General features: G+C 46.0%; 2 protein-coding genes across 2 annotated transcripts in view; both read left to right on the top strand.

The window, feature by feature from the left end:
* The first annotated feature begins 588 nt into the window (after nt 1-588).
* Nucleotides 589-10,500, top strand: NPM1 (nucleophosmin 1). Its single transcript, XM_074212425.1, has 11 exons — nt 589-797; nt 2,041-2,120; nt 2,271-2,390; nt 3,737-3,830; nt 4,159-4,265; nt 4,359-4,420; nt 5,348-5,408; nt 5,722-5,805; nt 6,816-6,917; nt 8,352-8,426; nt 9,452-10,500. The coding sequence occupies exons 1-11, from the start codon at nt 740-742 to the stop codon at nt 9,488-9,490; spliced, it is 882 nt and encodes a 293-aa protein (XP_074068526.1). The 5' UTR covers nt 589-739; the 3' UTR covers nt 9,491-10,500.
* Nucleotides 10,501-15,523: 5,023 nt separating this feature from the next.
* FGF18 (fibroblast growth factor 18) overlaps nt 15,524-18,895 on the top strand; it is a 44,779-nt gene continuing 41,407 nt past the window's right edge. The window contains exons 1-2 of the mRNA XM_074212424.1: nt 15,524-15,706; nt 15,849-15,885. Coding sequence (XP_074068525.1) covers nt 15,675-15,706; nt 15,849-15,885 — 69 coding nt within the window. The 5' untranslated portion in view covers nt 15,524-15,674. The remainder of the gene's footprint in view (nt 15,707-15,848; nt 15,886-18,895) is intronic.

Below are 18,895 nucleotides of genomic sequence, written 5' to 3'. Positions count from 1 at the left end.
CGGGGTCGATGCTGTTGGGGTCCCTTGCGGGGGCTGCCGGAAGGGTCGCTGGGCCCACTGAACACTCAGCCCCTCGCTGGCTGTCCTGGCCCAGTCTGCCAAGGAAGCCCCCGGGGAGCCTGGGCGGAGGTGGCGCAGGCTGCCTTGGCACGGGTTTACAGCCGGGGGGGCGCACGCCACTGGCCCCACATGGCCCGAGCGCCTCCTCCCGCGGCCGAGCCGGTTGTCCGGATAACGGAGGCTTTTCCTGGGACCGGTGGATGGCTAAGATGGTGGGGCCGGGAGCGGGAAGGGGGGGGCGGTGTCGCCATTTTGCGCAGGGTCGGCAGCGCCGCGTTCCCCGAGCCGGGGCCGCGCTCGGGGCCGGGGCGCCCGCCGGTCGCGTGCCCGCGTGCGCTTGCGCGTGGTGGGGGAGGCGCGGACGCGGCGGCCCGGTGCTCGCGCCGGCTGCGGCCGGGAGCGCGCCGGCGGAGGGGGGGGCGGGCGGCGTCGCGCGCGCAAAACCCGTTCTGCGCCCGGCAGGCGGGGCCGCGCGAGCGAGAGCGGCCGGCCGTGCACGTGCGCACGGAGGCGGATCTCGCGAGATCTGCGAGGGACTATATGTGTGCGCAGGGAGCCCGCGTCCTTTCCTCGGTGCGATTCCGTCCTGAGCGGAGCCCCTCGGGAGCTCGAGCCCGTCCGCCCGGCCGCCCCGTCCTCCTCCACGCACGTCTCCGCGCCCCTCTGCATCGCTGCCCAGATGGAGGACTCGATGGAAATGGATATGAGCCCCCTCCGGCCCCAGAATTTCCTCTTCGGTAACGGCCGAGGATTAGGAGGCGGCTGCGGGGCTGGGGGCGGGGCGCCCGTGCCCAGCCCGGGCCTGTGTGTGTCGTGGGGGGGGGGGATGGATGGGGATGCAATCTGGGGCCTAGAGAGACCCCGAGGGTGGCGGGCCGGACCCCCCGGGAGCCCGGCTGCAGGGGCGGGGGGCCGGCCGGGCCCGGGATGAGGAGGGGGCTGGGCAGGGGAGGCCCGCGGCCGCCGGAGGCCGGGGGGAGGGGATGACGGCGGAGAGGCCCGGATCTGATTCTCAGTGGAGGCGAGGAAGGCGGAGGGGGCTCACGGGGGGTAGGGAGGGGTCGGCACGCCGAGCCCGGCCTCCTCCCATCTCCAACAAGGCCCCGGGCGCAGCCGCGCAGCCGCATCTCTGCGGGTGCCCGCCGGGCCGCCGCCGTTGCTGGGCCCGTTACCGGGGTGGGGGCGCGGGGGCACGTGGGCACTAAGCATTGGCGCTGCGGGGCCGCCTGCGGAAGCACGTGGCGCCCTCGAGGCCTTCGGCTGAGGGCGGAAAGCAGCTCGGGAACATCCAGCCCCCCCGCAGCCGAGCCCGGGCCCATGCAGAGTCGCCGCCACCGCCACCTGGACGTGCAAAGCGAAATGGGCCAGGGCTTTGGCCTGGGTGGTTTAGGTTTAAAATTAAGGAGAGACCTGTGTGGTCTGATTTTGATCTCGGTAGTTTGATGAGCCTGTTCTTTGGCTTGCTTTGCTGAGTTTAGATCATTTCGAATGCGGCTACATTTCCATGATGGGAACATTTTGTCTTCTGTCTCGCTTGATGAGATAGCCTTTATTTATGACGACATTCCTCCTACATTGAAACTTAACTTGGGAAACAAATTGAGCGAATTTTTGAGGTTGAGAAGAAAAAGACAAAAAAAAATTAATGCTTTAGGAATGAAAAGGGTTCAGGTCGTCTCCCTTCCCCCCACCTGTTTGTACATCAGAATGGCTTTGACACATACTAAATTCATTTCTCTTGGGGAAAATCTGATCCTGGTCCTCCTTTCGAATTTGACTCAAACCTTTATAGATGACTTCATTAAACTTTTTATAAACCGAATTGCTCCCATAAGGTGAAGGTAGAGCAAATATTTGCTCTCATTTTTCAGATGAGGAATCTTGAGGGTCAGATTAATAGATGATAATCAAATTTTAGGGTATGAGTCTTGCTATTTTGAAGAGATTTATGGTAATAACTATGACTCTGCTCCTTTTCAGGTTGTGAACTAAAGGCTGACAAAGATTACCATTTTAAGGTAGACAATGATGAAAATGAACACCAGTTGTCATTGAGGACCGTAAGTAACTTTTCTTTCATTAAATAACCTTTTGTATCAAGAATAGATAGTGTACATCTTGTACAAGAGTATTCAAAATGAAAATAATGGTTGATTTAGGAACTTTATAAATTGAATAACTAAATGGTTGCTTTTCTTCTCCAATTATAGGTGAGTTTAGGGGCTGGTGCAAAGGATGAATTGCATATTGTTGAAGCAGAAGCACTGAACTATGAAGGGAACCCAATTAAAGTAACACTGGCATCTTTGAAAATGTCTGTGCAGCCTACAGTAAGACTTTTAAGTTTTTTTTCTCTTTGGTAAATCCATTGATTCTAATCTTGCATATTTTATGCTTTTGCCATACAATTAAGATTAGGGCTTGGGGTCATTCTACAATATTCTGATTTCTGCTTTGATATATTTTTTTCCCTAGCCAGAATAATTGTAACATTGTAATGTTTTAAAGTTTTAGAAAACCTTTTAAACATTGTTAAGTAGTTAGGTATGAACTATACAATTATCAGTTTACCAATGCAGGTTCTCATCTTCTCTTGCAACTTAGTCTTAAATGTTGCCTACTGAAAAGGTAGTGACTGGGGTTAACACAGCAAATAAATGGTCAGAGGTAGAACTGATCTTCTAAGATACTACTACTCCCAGAGTCTGAATATTGACTACATATTATCTCCCAATTGTGATGGTACTATATAATTTAGACAATGAATGTTTTAATTAGATTGTGTCTAAAGATTATATACTCAAGTCTCAAGTTCATTGATAGTTTAAGAAAGGTAATACATTTCTGGTCTTGCCACTTAGGCTAAAATTAAGTTTTAGTGCATAACAGGGTAGCCAAATAAAGAATTATACTTCATCATAATTCAAGATTTTATTCTTTTTTGGTTTGTTTTTCAAGGCAGAGGGGTTAAGTGACTTGCCCAAGGTCACACAGCTAGGTAATGAATTGCCTTGAATTCTGATTTGATTTTCCTGACTCCAGGGCCAGTGTTGTATCTATTGCATCACTTAACTGCCCCTGAAAGTTTCTTAGGTATAGAGATGGTTTCATTTTTATCTTTGTAGTCCCAGTGTATGGCATATTGTGAATTAATATAACCAAAAACATTTAATACTTGGTGCTCAATCTTGTGGCATTATATGCCTCTTAAATTCATCTAGGTTCATGCACTTGTCATGAAATCACCTCCCTAATATTGTGGTCTTTTTCAAAAAATGAAAGAAAACATTATCTAGATTAGTCCTTGGACACTAGATCATCAGACCTTTACTACTGAATTTTAACAGTTTGCTCTTTTCCTGAATACCACTGAAAATTCAGGGTCAGTCCTCACAAGTTGTTGAAGTTATGCCCAGATGTTTTGCATGTAAATATAATTTGATCAGTGTTTAATCAAAGAGGCCCAAAGAATTGCAAAAGTTGGGCTATGGTCAATTAGCTCTAGTAATGGTCTTAAAGAAAAGGGTAAAAAAAACAAAAATACACCTGTTATGACTTTAACTTACATGTCACTTAAAGTAAGTTTCTATTTGGGAAATGTTAACAAGGGTCTTGATTCTTCCATGTTATGTTTCATTTATGGTATTTAATGATAAATTGACTTTTCTTCTCCCAGGTTTCTCTAGGTGGCTTTGAGATCACACCACCAGTAGTATTGCGGTTGAAGTGTGGTTCAGGACCTGTACACGTGAGTGGCCAGCACCTAGTAGGTATGTAATGTTTCATACTTCTTAAAAATGGTGCTAAATAACTTATCAGATTATTACAGCCTATTAGCTTTTCTTATGAAATGCTCAACATAAAAATTTTGTTAATGCATTTAGATGTGAACTTGAAAATCTTTGTTTTGAGATGTATTTGTGAATGATTGAGTTTATCAATGTACATTATCAGTTTTAATTTACATGACTAAAGAATTGGAATATGGCTCCTGGGGCAATTGTTATGTTCAGTTTTTTCCCTCTCCTGAACTCATTTGAGGCAAAAAAGTTTATAAATTTGAATTTGGTCATGATTAACACAAAATTCTTTTCTTAGCACTGGAGGAAGATGCAGAATCTGATGATGAAGAGGAAGATGATATGAAACTCTTGAATATGTCTGGCAAACGATCAGCTCCTGGAGTTGGTAGCAAGGTTCCACAGGTATAAATAAATGCAACTTAATATATTCTGATGTTTGTAAGCTTTGTAAACTGTTATCAATAAAATTATTTCTATTCCATATTTCCTTTAAAGAAAAAGGTAAAACTGTCTGAAGAAGATGAAGAAGATGATGAAGAAGATGATGATGATGAAGAGTAAGTATTTCACATGGAATTGCTGTTTTTAGGAGTCCAAAAAGAACTTTCTTAGTTCTGACTGTCCTAACCAGAGGATTAAATACTTTCAATGTTGCTGGAAATTACTGAATATGTTGTTAAAACTGCACTAAAATCTCTGGGGTGTGGGTACTTGAAAGTGTCAGTCCTGACTTTGAATTTTGATCTTCCTGACTCCAGGGTCTGTGCTCTATCCACTGCACCACTTAGATTAAGTAGATATATCTAAATATATATTTCCTGACTCTGAAAAAGCCTGTTATGTCTATCAAAACAGGATACTGTGAATAGACTACAATTATAAAGGACATTACAAATCTAGGTCAGTCTTTTAAGCACACTTATCATTGAACAAGTTACAAAGCTGTGTCTAGGTTTAATGGGTCTATTTCAATTACCAGAAAGAATTTTTTCACTGAAAAATTGCTAGGGGGCAAAAGGGGGTGGCACACAAGCGGTGGGTTTTTTTACAAGTTGCAAGACAAATTCAGAACCCTGACAACAGGCAATAGCAACACATACTACAGTAGGCTTTTGTTGAAAAGGAGATTTAAAATAATGAGTTTGGAACTTAAGTTTTAGAACAGTGGGTCAAAAGTCATGATTTTGTTTGAATGCATCATTTTTAGGGTTGATTTCCTTCAAAAGGTAGTAAAAATTGGGGTGTCTAGGTGGCATAGTGGATAAAGCCCTGGCCTTGGAGTCAGGAATACCTGGGTTCAAATCCGGTCTCAGACACTTAATTACCTACCTACCTGTGTGGCCTTGGGCAAGCCACTTAACCCCATTTATTTGCCTTGCAAAAAAAACAAAAGGTAGCAAAAAATGGAAAGGCCTGTTTTTTTTAATGTGTTTTGGTCTTGTATACATAATTTGATCAGTATAAAGCACTGTTTATATTTGTAGTGATGATGATGATGACTTTGAAGATGAAGAAAGTGAAGAAAAGACCCCTCCAGTGAAGAAAGTAAGTGTTGTTTCTTACCACAGAACCACAACTCATAACTTTTGCCTCATAATTCCCAGTAGAGCAATTTCTGATGTTCTTGACAGGAAACTGAGCTTTATGAGAAAAGACAAACCTGGGCATAAGAATTGTCCCTCTTGTGACTGTCAGCAAGTTGGGTGGGATTAAACAGGACAAAACCCAAATCTATATGGGGATTGGAATGTCATAATGTAGATTATGCTTAGGAGAAAGTCATTAAATTTTTATGTGCCTTTAAGAAAATTCAAAGAATCTTTAGGAGTCTTTAAAAGAATTGAACTTGTATTTGTAGTCTGTTCGTGATACTGCTGCAAAAAATGCACAAAAATCAAACCAGAATGGAAAAGATTCAAAGCCGTCCACACCAAAATCAAAAGTAAGTAATTGAAACAATTTAGGACCCTGCCTTGCTTTGCATGTAAATTTAATTTCATCAGTATTTTTTCAGAGGCCCGGAGAATGCAAGAGTTGGCTATGGTCAATTAGTTTTAGAAATGGTTTTAAAGAAAAGGGTAAAAAAAGCCTTAATTTTTATGACTAACAATTTTTTTTAAGTGACTTACTATGGGTTTGACTTATTTTGGGGGAAATAAGCATGTTCCTTAAATGTACCAATTTCAAAACCAGTCTGATCCAAGAAGTAAGGGAGTGATTTGATAAGAGGAAGTTTCTCCTCCATTATCATTTTCAGTTTAGTTTTCAAAAGTACTGAAAGCTTTAGGCCACTTAATCCCACACAAGCCAGTACGTGTCCAAGACCAGACTTCAGATTCATCCTCAATCTATAGTAGAGCTCTTCTGTCTTCATCGGTAAAAGGAGATAGATGGTATATAGTAAGTGGTATAAGGGAAAAGATTGAATTTACATTCTGGGAAAGGGAAAGCTTGTTTTTTTCATTCTATTTGTGCCAGCCATTGTGGTTCATGTAAAATTTCAGGGAATTAGACCTTGCCACCAAGGTCTGTCTCATCCTACTCTAAACTCCACGCAAAAGTAAGCATTTGTACATTGGGAAGGTGTTAAAGGAAAAGGAGAAAGGAAAACTGGGTATCTTTATTTGCCTTATTTTTTTTTTTTAAAGCAATATTCTTGTAAGCGATGTTATGTAATTCTAACTTGAAACAAATTTAATCTGGAAAATTTTAGGAACTTGTCCCTATCCTGTAGATCTACTAAATTAGCAGGTTCTTTGTATAAAAATGCTGTAAAAGAAAAGATTATTCATTTTCAATGTTTAACAACTATGAGAATGACTTTATGCTGGTTTTGGTTAGTAGGCAAATTTTAGTTTGGGATAGGTGAAGGGATAACTATACATATTATATATATATATATATATATATATATATATATATCAAAACATCACATAATTCCAAAAAATTTAGGGTCAAGAATCCTTCAAAAAGCAAGACAAGACTCCCAAGACTCCCAAAGGACCTACTTCTCTAGAGGATATTAAAGCAAAAATGCAGGCAAGCATTGAAAAGGTGAGTGTATATAGATTGTTTTCATTTAAGGAGTAACTTAGACTACTTTTAGGCATTTTCATATGCTTATGTCTTATGGCTTTTGGGAGTGTTTACCCCAGGAATTTGTCCTAGTTCTTAGGTAAACAGACAGAATTTTGGTTGTTTTGGGAAAGATTTCTTCTAATAGATCTCTGCTCTTCCCATTTGTATTTGATGCTTGCAGAAAATCCAGCAGAGGGCGATGTAGTTTCAGGAAAACACTAGAGCCATGAATTTTTTTCTTTTAATTTTGATGGCTACCTTTTTTTTTCTTTTTTTTTTTGGTTTTGCGAATGAGATTTGAATATTTCATTGTAACTTGCAATTACCTGAACAGGTAACCATTACAAGAACAGGACATGAGTACATTTTGCAAGAATCTAAAAACAAGTTTATGATATTATTTAAAAACAAGCCATTGGTATCCAATGCCATTTCATCCCCCTTTTAGTCTTAGTTGCTCAGTCATTGAGTTGATAACTTATTAATCCTTTAACAAGTTACTTTGTTCAAGAATGAACTCTTATGAAACCTTCCCTGAGCCATCTCAGAATTCATTTTTTAAGTTTCTTTTTTAGGTTTTTGCTAGGCAAATGGGTTTGTGGCTTTGCCCTGAGGCCACACAGCTAGGTAATTAAGTGTGATGCTGGATTTGAACTCAGGTGCACTGACTCTAGGCAGTGCTCTATCCACTGCAGCACCTAGCCAAGCCCCCCCCCATTCAATCTATTCTTTTTATTTTCATTTTTTTCAATCTATTCTTATAACTACTTAATTGCACTCAGTACTTTACAGCAGTTTAAAGTTCTGCCTTTTAGTTAACTTCAAATTAAATTTTAATCAGATTCTTCCAATTGGGGAACATGTCTCATTGTGTCAGAGAGCTGAATCAAGGCTTTCCTCTTAGAACCTGGCTCAGCACACAATTAGTGCTGCTGAAGGTTGACTGAAATGAGATAGGAAGACATACATTCAAATCCTGTCTTCACAGTAATAAAGTAATCCTATCACAGACCTGTCAGATGGCAAATTTTAACACTGGGGTTTAGATCTGATTAGGGGCAATTGACATATAACTGAGGTTAGATTTTTGTTGTCTATACAGGGTGGTATGTTGACTAAGTTTTCTAACCTTAACAATGAAAAAATTGCATGACTTCAAAGATCTCTGAAAGTTAAGGAATTTGTAAGGTATATACAAACTACTGAAGTAATTATAGCTTCCATGAGTGTGCCTCAAGAAGAGATAGCATTATTTTCTTGTTAGTGATTACCTTAATAGAGAGGAAGTTACTTTTAATGAATAGCAACCTGGCTCTCTATCTTGGAGGTTCCACTTAATGGCATCTTGGCATAAACTGTATTAAAGGTATATTTTTTGTCTTTTAATCTTTCTTGATTTTGTGTCTATAGGGTGGTTCCCTCCCAAAAGTGGAAGGCAAATTCATCAACTATGTAAAGAATTGCTTCCGGATGTCTGATCAGGAGGTAAATGAATTTTCTGGGAACTTGACAATCCAAACAAGTTTTTCATCATGATTTATTGTGATTCTCCTTTTCCACTTTTAATCTCCACATTTTGGCTTTTTTTAAAAGGTTCCTAACCACAGACAATACTTCAGATTAAATAAATGGAAGTTGTTTTAAGGATTTAGTTGGCAGAGATAAAGAAGTTAATATTTTAGTACATTTTTTCCAGCTTTTGTATGGTTGGTAAATTATCTCTTGGTTACTAAACCCACAGAACTTTACTTTTGGCACCATATTGGCTAAGGAAATGAGCTGTGGTTTTCCTCACTGCTGAATTTGGCCACTTGGACCAGTCTGGTCTTAGCTTTCTTTTGGGGGGTAGAAGTATGGGGAGAGACTTCTCTTTTAGAGCTTATGGGAACTATATTACCTTCTACCCAAAGTCAACTGACTTTGTGTTCAAGCCAAAAGGTGGAATCAGGAAGCAAGTTGCTGAATTAGTTATTACTCAACTTGCGTTAGGGTTAAACCTGTGTTAAATTTCTTTCAGTTCTTGTAACTGAAATAATTTTGTCACTGGAAGGAACTTTTATGTTTTCCTGACTCCTTTCACTGGTTTAAAGTTGACTTGTTCCAAGTATCTGATCAACAATCACAAATTTGTGAGAAAATGTTGTGAGGGCAGTTAAGTTTTCACTACTGAAGTTGATCTGACATAAGTCAGGGGCATATGAAGTTCAACTAGTGTTTGCCAAACTGGTCCCCACCCTTCCTCTTGCTTTCCTTTGCTGAAAATCCTTTTATAGATGGGTTTTTAAACCTTGATGTAACAGGTAACAGACTGTCTTGGGTTTTTTTGTGAACCAATTATAAGTCTCCTAAATTTTGAAAACTAATATTTGATCTTCATTGACTTTTGCAGTTGTGAACCTTAACAGCTGAGAAGGGAAGGGATAAAAGATATTAAGAATTGTGCAAAAAGTTTAATTTATTGATGTCTATGTGGTGTTGAGTTCTTTGACCTCATTTCTTTTCATTTTCAGGCTATTCAAGATCTCTGGCTGTGGAGGAAATCTCTTTAAGAAAATAAGTTTGAACAGTTTGTTAAAATTTTCCGTCTTATTTCTGTAACAGTTGATATCTGGCTGTCCTTTTTATAATGCAGAGTGAGAACTTTCCCTACCGTGTCTGATAAATGTCGTCCAGATTACTTTGCCAAGAATGTGTTGTCCAAAATGCCTGTTTAGTTTTCAAAGATGGAACTCCACCCTTTGCTTCATTTAAGTATGTATGGAATGTTATGATAGGGCATAGTAGTAGTGGTGGTCAGACAAATGGAAATGGTGGGGAGACAAAGTATACATGTGAAATAAATTCAGTATTTTAATAAAGTAATATTGTTTCTTTTATTTTGTGGATGGGAAGGAATATCTCCATTTTAATTTGGGATTATGCAAGGGCACTTAAAAATGTAATGCTTCAAATCTGAATTTTTTTTATGGAATTTGTGGTTACATTGGTATAGGGAGCTCCTGGTGAAGAACTTCCTCTAACAATGTAGATCTGCACCTTCTCTAATTTATAGTTTATTTGCCTTAGGGCACTGAGAGGTTGTGACTTTGTAAAAAGTCAGTCAGCAAATGTTAGAGGCAGGACTTGAACCCAGGACTTCCTGACTCCAAGGCCAGCTCTTTTCATTAATCCATGCTGCCTCTCAAATTTAATTAGCTTAAAATTAATCTTTATAAGTGAAGCAGTTAAAGGTCAGTGGAAAAAATGGCTTGAGTGATGCAAACTTGATTAAGATTTTATTGTTTATTTGGAACTTATCTTTTCAACTAACTTTTCACATTTCACTAGTTAAGATGAGATTGCCAATTCTGTGTTCTAAAGCAGTATAACCAGTCTTCTTTCCTCCCTTACCCAGATACTTGTGATGCATGTCATACAGAACTGGCTTATGTAGGAGTTATAGTAGCAATGTTTTCTTACTGTTTCCTGGGATCCTTTGGTATGGTTTCTTTTAGAAATGGAACTGTATCTGAATATTATACTTGAATGCCTGAAATATAAAGTTGCAATTGACTATTGAGTTCCTTGTTGTGTCTCCCTGCAGTCAACCCTCGCTTTGGTTTTATTGAAGAACATTTTGTGCTAGAAAACCGTTTGGGGGAGGGAGTTTGGCTCGATGACCGTGTAGTCCCCCCCCCCCAAGTTTGAAATTGAATTCCTTTAAAATTTTCAAGGAATACACCCTGAGGTTGGGCCAACTTCAACCCATTCTCAAGCTCTCTACCTCCATTAATGTACACATGATGGTGATGATGTTTGATCCTTAAGCAAGAATATGCTGTGAAATCCTATAAAAGTTAGTTTTCTACACTGGGGAAAAAGCTGCTTTTTTAATATCTTTAAAAAGATTGAATGAGGTTCTTCTGGTTTATTTGGAAAATGGTAATACATAAAAAAACAAGCATTGCTACAGACTTCACAGACTTGCTGAAGATAAATAAGCTAGAAAGCATATCTCCTTAGTTTTCCTATCAGATGATCCAAGTGTTCAATGGCTATGATATATGCTCCTAGTAGGCATTAATTAGCCAATAATAAATCATTTAAAAATTATTTTAAGGCAAATGGGGTTAAGCAACTTGCCAGAGGTCACACAGCTAGGCAGTTGTCTGAGATCTGATTTGAACTACTCACTCCAGGGGCATCGCTCTGTCCACTGTGCCACCTAGGTGCCCCCCAAATCATTAATAAATAGCAAAGTTTCTACTTTGGTGATTGAAACATTAAGGGAGAAAAAGGGAAGCTTGTGATAGTATAAGGCTTCTGCCAGTTATTTAGCTGTTCAGGCAATTTCAGCTTTAAAATGAAGGCAATAAGTTAACTAATCAGTAAGGACCAACTAAAGGATAAAATTGTATAAAAGTGAGCCAGTAATTCAGGTGCTTACTATTGGGCATTACTAGATAAAGAGAAGTGAGCTGACCCAAATGGTAATGGAGTGATAAAACACAGTGTAGCATATTAACCCCACAGTACCTTGGAGTGCTGTGTTAAGTTTAGGAAAATTGTCTGATTTCATACTTGGCTTTTAGTCTGGAGAAGACCTCCAGAATAGATTTGGGGGCAGTATGCCAAACAAATGGGGAATAGGGAACTACACAAGTTAGATAAGCTGCATAATTGTTAGTTTTAGACTAAAAATAGGTTTTGTATTTGTTAGGTATTTCCCAATTACATTTTTTTTAGTTTTTTTTGCAAGGCAAATGGGGTTAAGTGGCTTGCCCAAGGCCACACAGCTAATTATATTTTAATTTGGTTCTGGTGGATGGAAGTATTGTGGTTGCTGGGTCATTTTGTCAGGTTAGTTTTCAAAGATTTATGTAAAGACAAGTGTGAGTGGATAGCAATCCACTCCTGGGAATATCCAAAAATTATAGATACCAAGCATCCATTGAAAGGTGTTTTCCCCATCTTGACAACCTTGAGGATTGATTGAACCATAAAATAACTTCCCCTAGTATTTGTTTGAAAATAGTATTTTCAGTTTTACTATATAATAAGCACTAAAAAGGATGTTATCTAAGTAGTTGGTGAATGCTGTGTGTCTTATCACTCTTGGAGGAGGGGGTATTAATTATGTACACAAACAACATTTGGTAATGCCAGAACCAAACATTTGTCAGACCAGATTGGAACTTTTGCGTTGTCAACCAACAAGTTGTATTCTTAATAAGATTTTTGAAAGACAGGCACATAAATTATATTATAATTTCTCAGTTCAGGTTTGAACAGGACTGAATCAAGTTCCCAAAGATAAGTGCTTCAAGGACATACCAAACACTTTGTAATTTACAGGATTAAACTGTTCCTGGTGAAGATCTTAAATTGGGTTTTAGTTAGAAATTGTACCTTTTTTTCAGATGCAAGTAGCATTGTCCCTTTTAAGATTTTTTTTTAAGGCAATGGGGTTAAGTGGCTTGCCCAAGGCCACACAGCTAGGTCATTAAGTGTCTGAGGTCAGATTTGAACCCAGGCATTCCTGACTCCAAGGCTGGTGCTCTATCCACTGTGCCACCTACTGGCCCTGCATTGTCCCCTTTACACCCTGTCAACTGCCAACTCATTTCCTTACCAACCTTGATTGTGGTCCCCCCCCCCCCCAGTACTTGTAGGCTTATTTTTTAATAGAATGTGTATATGTAGTTTGTCAACCACCTGATAGATTTGATCCTCACAACCTTATGAGATAGCTACCTCTAACAATTTTTTATACAGACTGGTTTTAAGAGCTGGGCCCAGGGGTTACTCAACTAGTGTCTGAGGGTCTTGACTCTAGATCTCATACTCAATCCATTGCATGAGGGACCCATAGGTCCAGAGTGCCTTCGGTTAGTGGTGTTTTTGGGGTAAGGAATAGTGAATATCTCCTGGAGACAAGAGGGCGAAGTTTAAATTTGTGTTTGATAACAATCCAGTTTATTGAAAGCCAGGTTTGCCACTGGATGCAAGCTATTCATAACTGAGTTAGTACTAAATCTTGGAAATTTCTCTTTAATCGATACTTAATCCTAAGAATTAGTAGTTGATTTTTTTGCTTGGGGGAAATGACTTGGGTAGTAGAGGTATTGGTATTATGAATTAGGTGAGTTTTAGAGAAAAAGAATTCACAAACTATAAGGAAGTGGGAATAGTTTGGGGGATCTGACCCCTGTGAAAGGGAATCATGGCAAAATGGAAGAAACAAAATCAAAGATGGAGTTTTGAAGAAAATGCAAATTCATAGCTTACTTTAGAATGTGACATGGCCATAAAGGCTCAGACAAGGTTCTGTTATCTAACAAACTTGTTACCTATTTTTTGAATGGCAAAACACTGACAGGTGCCCAGGGTTGGTGCTTTTGCCACTAGTAGGCTATATCTGTCATTTGTAAGTCATACCTTGCTACCAATTAAATTTAATGTGTGGACTTAGGTGGACCTCTATGAGAGATCCTCCTTTTCTATTGCTTGATAATATGGAAGTTGAGATGTTACTTTAGCTATATCTGAAGTCATTATGGATCCAACCTGTTTTAACACCTAGTGTATGGTGTTCCTGCAGACTTCTGGGTAAAACACCACCTCACTCCTGTTCAGTCAGCCAATTTCTATCATTTTACTATATTCCAGAATAAAAACTTATGCCTTGATTTTTCTTAAAATCCATAATGTAGATTTCAAAGCTCTTGGGTAGCTGCTTTCTTGTGGCCATGAGCTCTAGGCCGGTCTGACAAGGGGACAGGGTGAGGCCGCTGTGGGAACTTGGACATGTGGAGGGCAGGCTGTGCTTTGTAAAGAGGAGTCGGGCTAGAGCAGGACCCATCAGTTTGAGATTCTACAGAAAGTGAAAGGGGCCCCAACTGTTGTGAATAAGGGTGAGGATGGCAAGGCGGGTGGGGGTTGGGGATAGGGATGGAAAGGGATTAAAGGATTGAGGAAGTTGAACCCCTTACGAGAGTCTAGATGGGGGTCAGGTTTATGACGAATGGGCCACGATGGCGCATAAACGCGTAGGGATCACTAGGTGGCAGCCGTGCGTTTCCAGAGCCGTTTGGACTTCAGAAAGCAATGGCCAGAGGCAGACCCCCCCCCCCCGGAGGGGGCGTCCCGGGGCCCCCCAAAACAGAATGGCGGGACGTAGAATTGCCTCAGCCTCGAAAACAGCCAGAAAAAAAGCCGGTAGGGGCCTGGGGCGGCGGTCAGGAATTGGGCAAAGTGGGGATGCAAAGGCGGCGTGTAGCGTGGGGGCCGGGAAGCCTCTCAGCCCAGGCTTTGCGCTGCGGGCAGCCCGGGAGAGGAGCGGCCGTCCGGGGGCTGCCGGGGGCGGTGGCGCGGACTCGCGTGGGCCCGCGGGCTGTGTCACGCCTCCCCCTCCCCTCCTCCCCGGAGCCGCCCCAGGGGCCGGGCCTGTCCCGCCCCCCTCGCCCCGCTCCCCCTCCCCGCCCGAGCGCCAGTCAGTGTGCGAGTGCGAGGACGCGGGGCGCCTGCCGGCGGAGATGAGCTCTGGAGTCCGGGCGCGGGGCGGCCCGGCTGTCCGCGGCGCGGCTGCGCCCGCCAGTTCCGACGGCTCGGCGGCCCCTCGGGTCCGGCTCGGCGGCCCGAGCCCCACGTCTCCTGCGGCCTGAGCCGCGGCGCCTCCTCGCCCTGCCCCTCGGAGAAGCCGGTCCCATCGCCGAGCGGCCCACCGCCCCCCTCCCCCACCCCACCCCCCTTTTTCCAGCCAGGAGCCAGGAGGAGGAGGAGGAGGAGGAGGAGGAGGAGGAGGAGGAGGCGGCGGCGGCGGCGGCGGCGGCGGCGGTGCCGGTGCCGCTCCACAGCCGCCTTTGATGTGGGCGCGGTGCACACCGCTGAGCTGAGCTCCCGTCCGGCCGCGCCCCGAGGGGGGAGCCCCGGCCCCGCATCCTCATTGTGCCGGCTCCGCTCCGGCCCCGGCCCTCCCTCCCCCACGCCCCCCGGCCCCCCTCCCTCGCCGCCCGCGTTGAAAACGCCCCGGCCGCCGCCTGTGGTGGGAGGTGGCGATGCGGACGGACGGAGACGGGCCGAGGAGGAAGCATGAGCCGGCGGGAGCCCGGACGGAGCGCCCTTAACGCCTCCCCGGAGCAGCGCGCCCCGGCCCCCGCGCCCTGACCCTCCGGCCCCGCGCCGCCCCCCGAGAGCCAGCCCCGCCCGACCTTTCCGCCCGGCCGGCCATGCTGGCCCCGGAGTAACCTGCTCGCGCCGCAGACCAGACCAGGCTTCCAGCCGCCGCGGGTCGCAGCCCCGAGCCTCGGCGCCCGGGAAGCCCGATCCGGAGCCGCGCGCCCGGGACTCCGGGAGCGGGCGGCCGCCCCTCCGCGGCCTTCCGAAGTTCCCCACCGGCCGGAGCGCCAGCCGCTCCGGCCCCCCCGAGGGCGCCGGGCCCCGGCGGAGGAGCGGCGGCCGCGGGGGCGCTGATGCCGCAGGGAGCGGCCGGCAGGGCAGCGGAGCAGCAGCAGCGGCGGCAGCAGCAGCAGCGGCGGCGGCGGCCGCGGCGGCCTCGGCGGCGGCGCCCGCTCCCGTGCTCGTCCTCCCCGGCCCCCGGCCCAGCCCCGCGGAGCGGAGCCGCTGGAGCCCCCCCGGAGCCGCGCGGCGCCGCCCGCTGTAGCTCGCCGCCTCCCATGTCCAGGCTGGGACCCGGGCCCCGGCGCCGTGACGTGACCTCGGGCTAGAAGCCGCCGCCTCCCTCCCTCCTCAGCGATGTATTCAGTGTTCTCCGCCTGCACTTGCCTGTAAGCGCCGCGCCTCCGGGCTGGGACCCGGCCCCCGCCCCTGCCCCTGCGCCCCCCACCCCGGGCGCTGCCCCGGGCGGCCGTCCCCGGTGCCCGTCTGACCCGCTCACACTCTCTCTCTCTCTCTCTCCCCCCCCCGCAGATGTTTGCACTTCCTGCTGCTGTGCGTACAGGTACAGGTAGGTGACATGTCTCCTTCCCCCCCCCCCCCCCCCCCCGCGGCGGCAGGTGCCGGGCCACAGGCCGCCGGGGCGCTCCCGGGCGGGGTGGCTCGTCCCGTCCCCGGCCCCCGGGTCTCCGGGCGGAGGTGCGCTCGGGCCGCGCCGGCTGCTCCCGCCCCTGCCGCTCGGCCGTGTCCTGCTCCTCCTCCGGCAGCCCCCATCCCCCTTCCCTCCAGCATCCAGGCCCACGCACCTCTCCCCCCAGCCTCGGCTTTTCCTCGTGGCCCCGGGCGGCGGGAGCGGAAGGGCCCCGGGAGGGATGCAGAATTGGCAGTGCACCTGTTCCCGGGATGCTGGAGGGCTGGAAAGCACGTAGGCGCTCCGGGGTGGCCGCGTGCGAGCGGGGGCCCGTGCTGGGGGCCACAGCCCCCCATCTCTTGTGTGTCTCCACCTGATATATATATGTGTGTGTGTTTGTGTGTGTGTGTGTGTTTCTTTTTTGCTTCTTGACTGTTTGATGTCAGGAGACGGTGATCAGCTGCAGAAATATGACCAGATCCAAGACCCATGTGAGGAGTTTGACATATTTTCCCTGAAAATTGCTGCTAGATTATAAAAACAAAAAGACTTCTTATTTCAGCAGAGCTGATTTCTAGTCCAGAAAGAAGCCTTCAGTTGTAAATTACTCTGTGGTTTCAAAGGCGTTTGCTGTATTGAGAGAGAGAGAGAGAGAGAGAGAGAGAGAGAGAGAGAGAGAGAGAGAGAGTCAGAGTCAGAGTCAGACAGAGACAGAGACACAAAGAGACAGAGAAAGATAGAGACAGAGAAGGGAAGGGTGTAGTGAGTAGGAAGAAAAAGTCGAAAAGGGAGAGAGACCCTGACTGGGTGAGGGCTGTCTGGGCGAGGTGGACAGCACCCTTGGAGGGGCAGCAGGATGAACTGCGAATCTTCCTCACTTATTCGCTGAAGCCTCAGACCTAGGCTTGTTCCCCTTCGTAGTTCTCAGTGAATCAAGAGAGGGGCTGGCGCCCCGCCTGGAAAGCACTTGCTAAAATCTGATCTCTTACTTCAGCAGCCTTCAGACTTGGGGAAGTTATTGGCATGCAGACAGTTGGAACGCGCCGGCTTCCAAAACCATGAAATAATGAAAAGAAAGAAAAAAAGGAGAGAGAGAGAGAGAGAGAGAGAGAGAGAGAGAGAGAGAGAGAGAGAGAGAGAGAGAGAGAGCCGCCTCAGCTACGATTAGAACCAGACCAAGGGCGGCCTCTCCACTGGGGGGGGGGGGGGGAGGGAGGGAGGAAGCCCGAAGCCCCAGCTGCTGGGGCCCCCACCCACCTGGGGCAGGGAGGGAGGAGACCAGTGAGGGGAGCTGGACTCTAGCCAAGGGGATTATGCACCTCCCCCCATTCCCCCTGACTTGACTGAGGGCAGGTGTGGGAATATGGCCAGGGAAGGCTGGCCCTTTGTACTGGACCCTTACAATGCCAGGTAACTGTGGAGAGACTGGGATGATGATTACAGAGTTGGGGGGGGGGAACTGTAGTTTTCCACATTTTCTAGGGGAAATTCAAGAGTTGTGTGTGTTGAATAATTGTCCAATTTAATAAGGGCACCCATAACATTCTCAAAATAGTAGAAATATCTAAGAACTAAAGTGGGACTTTTTAGGATCAGCCCGGTATGTGTGTGTAGGGGACTTCAGCCACCTCTTCTCCTTGTCCTGGCCCTCCCCTTCTAATTACTTTCCTTTGCCCCAGGGAAGACCTGTTCTTCAGGTCCTGGGGACAGATGCCTTTGCTGCTTGCTCCCACCCCCACCCCTTTGGGGAGTCGTTAGCAACAATTCTGGAAGTTAAGTGCGCCGGGCAATTAGGGTCGACTTGCCAGATGATTGGGTTGCAGGGATGGGGTTGGACAGACTGTCCTTTCCTCCTGCATGGCTGTCTGGGGTCTGTGGCTGGTGTCCCGGGTGACTCCCTGGATCGATAAGGCAGGAGCCAGTAACTTAAGACAAGCCCGTTTGCAAGAGCAGATGTGACCCTGTGTGTTAGTCCCAGGGGAAAGGAGTGTGGGGGTTGTAGGGAGGGAGGGGAGATCCCTGATCAGAGATGGGGGTCAGGGCCTGAAGTGCCAGTACTGCATCAAATATTATATCTCCTAGCTATGAGATGAGGGGATTAGACTTAGAGATCATCTTAAGATACTTTCCAGTTCTGATATTCTGTGATTCATTTTGAATAGTCCCATTGCATCCGATCTTTATAAAGTCACTGGGCCCTCCGAATGGTAGGGAGGTGAGGAAGGAGAAGGGCTTGGTAAAGGAGGGGGCATGAAATAGTGCCATCATAGGCTTTTTGATGTGGATACCTGCCTAGGGCCAGTGCCCAAGCTTCCTTAAGTGGGGCCCCAGGAAGGTTTTGTGTGTGGTCTTTGTTTTTGTGTCTTTGTGTTTGTAAGAAGCTGAGCCTCTTTCCTCCTCCCCTGACCTCCACCTCCGGCCCCCTACCAGAATAAGAGCTGGTGCTTCTGGGGAACTGTTGGGTGGTCTATCTGAATGAGGCAACCTTAGAAATAGAACCTCATAATCTAGTAGCCTCTCAAACCCTTTCCATGAAGACACTGACCTCCATATTCTTGCCTTAACCACAGCATCTCTGGGGGCTTCTCTCTCTTCCTCCTCATGAAGAAAAGTCGAGTTCACAACCAGGCCAGAAGGAGTTATGGGCTATTATTTTAGGATCTCCCTCCCCTAAAAGCAGCACTTTGGGGTCCTCATCCCCAGCTGATATGAATAGCTATATCTCATCCATGTAACACAGTGACTTTGTGGGAAAAATTAGAAAGATGAAGGAGAAGGGTGCTGGGCACTTTTCAGGTACCACAGTGTCAAGGGGTTTTAATTAGTCTGTGGAGATAGTTTGAGGAGAAGAGAAGACAATGATAGTTTGTTGGCTTCATTTAAATGTTGGTAATTGGGAAAACTTCATGGCAGGTGGAATGATGCTAGTGAGGCAATCCTGTTTGGCAGC

The sequence above is a fragment of the Macrotis lagotis genome, chromosome 1, assembly GCF_037893015.1.
Source record: "Macrotis lagotis isolate mMagLag1 chromosome 1, bilby.v1.9.chrom.fasta, whole genome shotgun sequence".
Taxonomy (NCBI): domain Eukaryota; kingdom Metazoa; phylum Chordata; class Mammalia; order Peramelemorphia; family Peramelidae; genus Macrotis; species Macrotis lagotis.
Note: the sequence above shows the minus strand (reverse complement) of the source record. Positions and strands in the feature narration are given on the sequence as shown.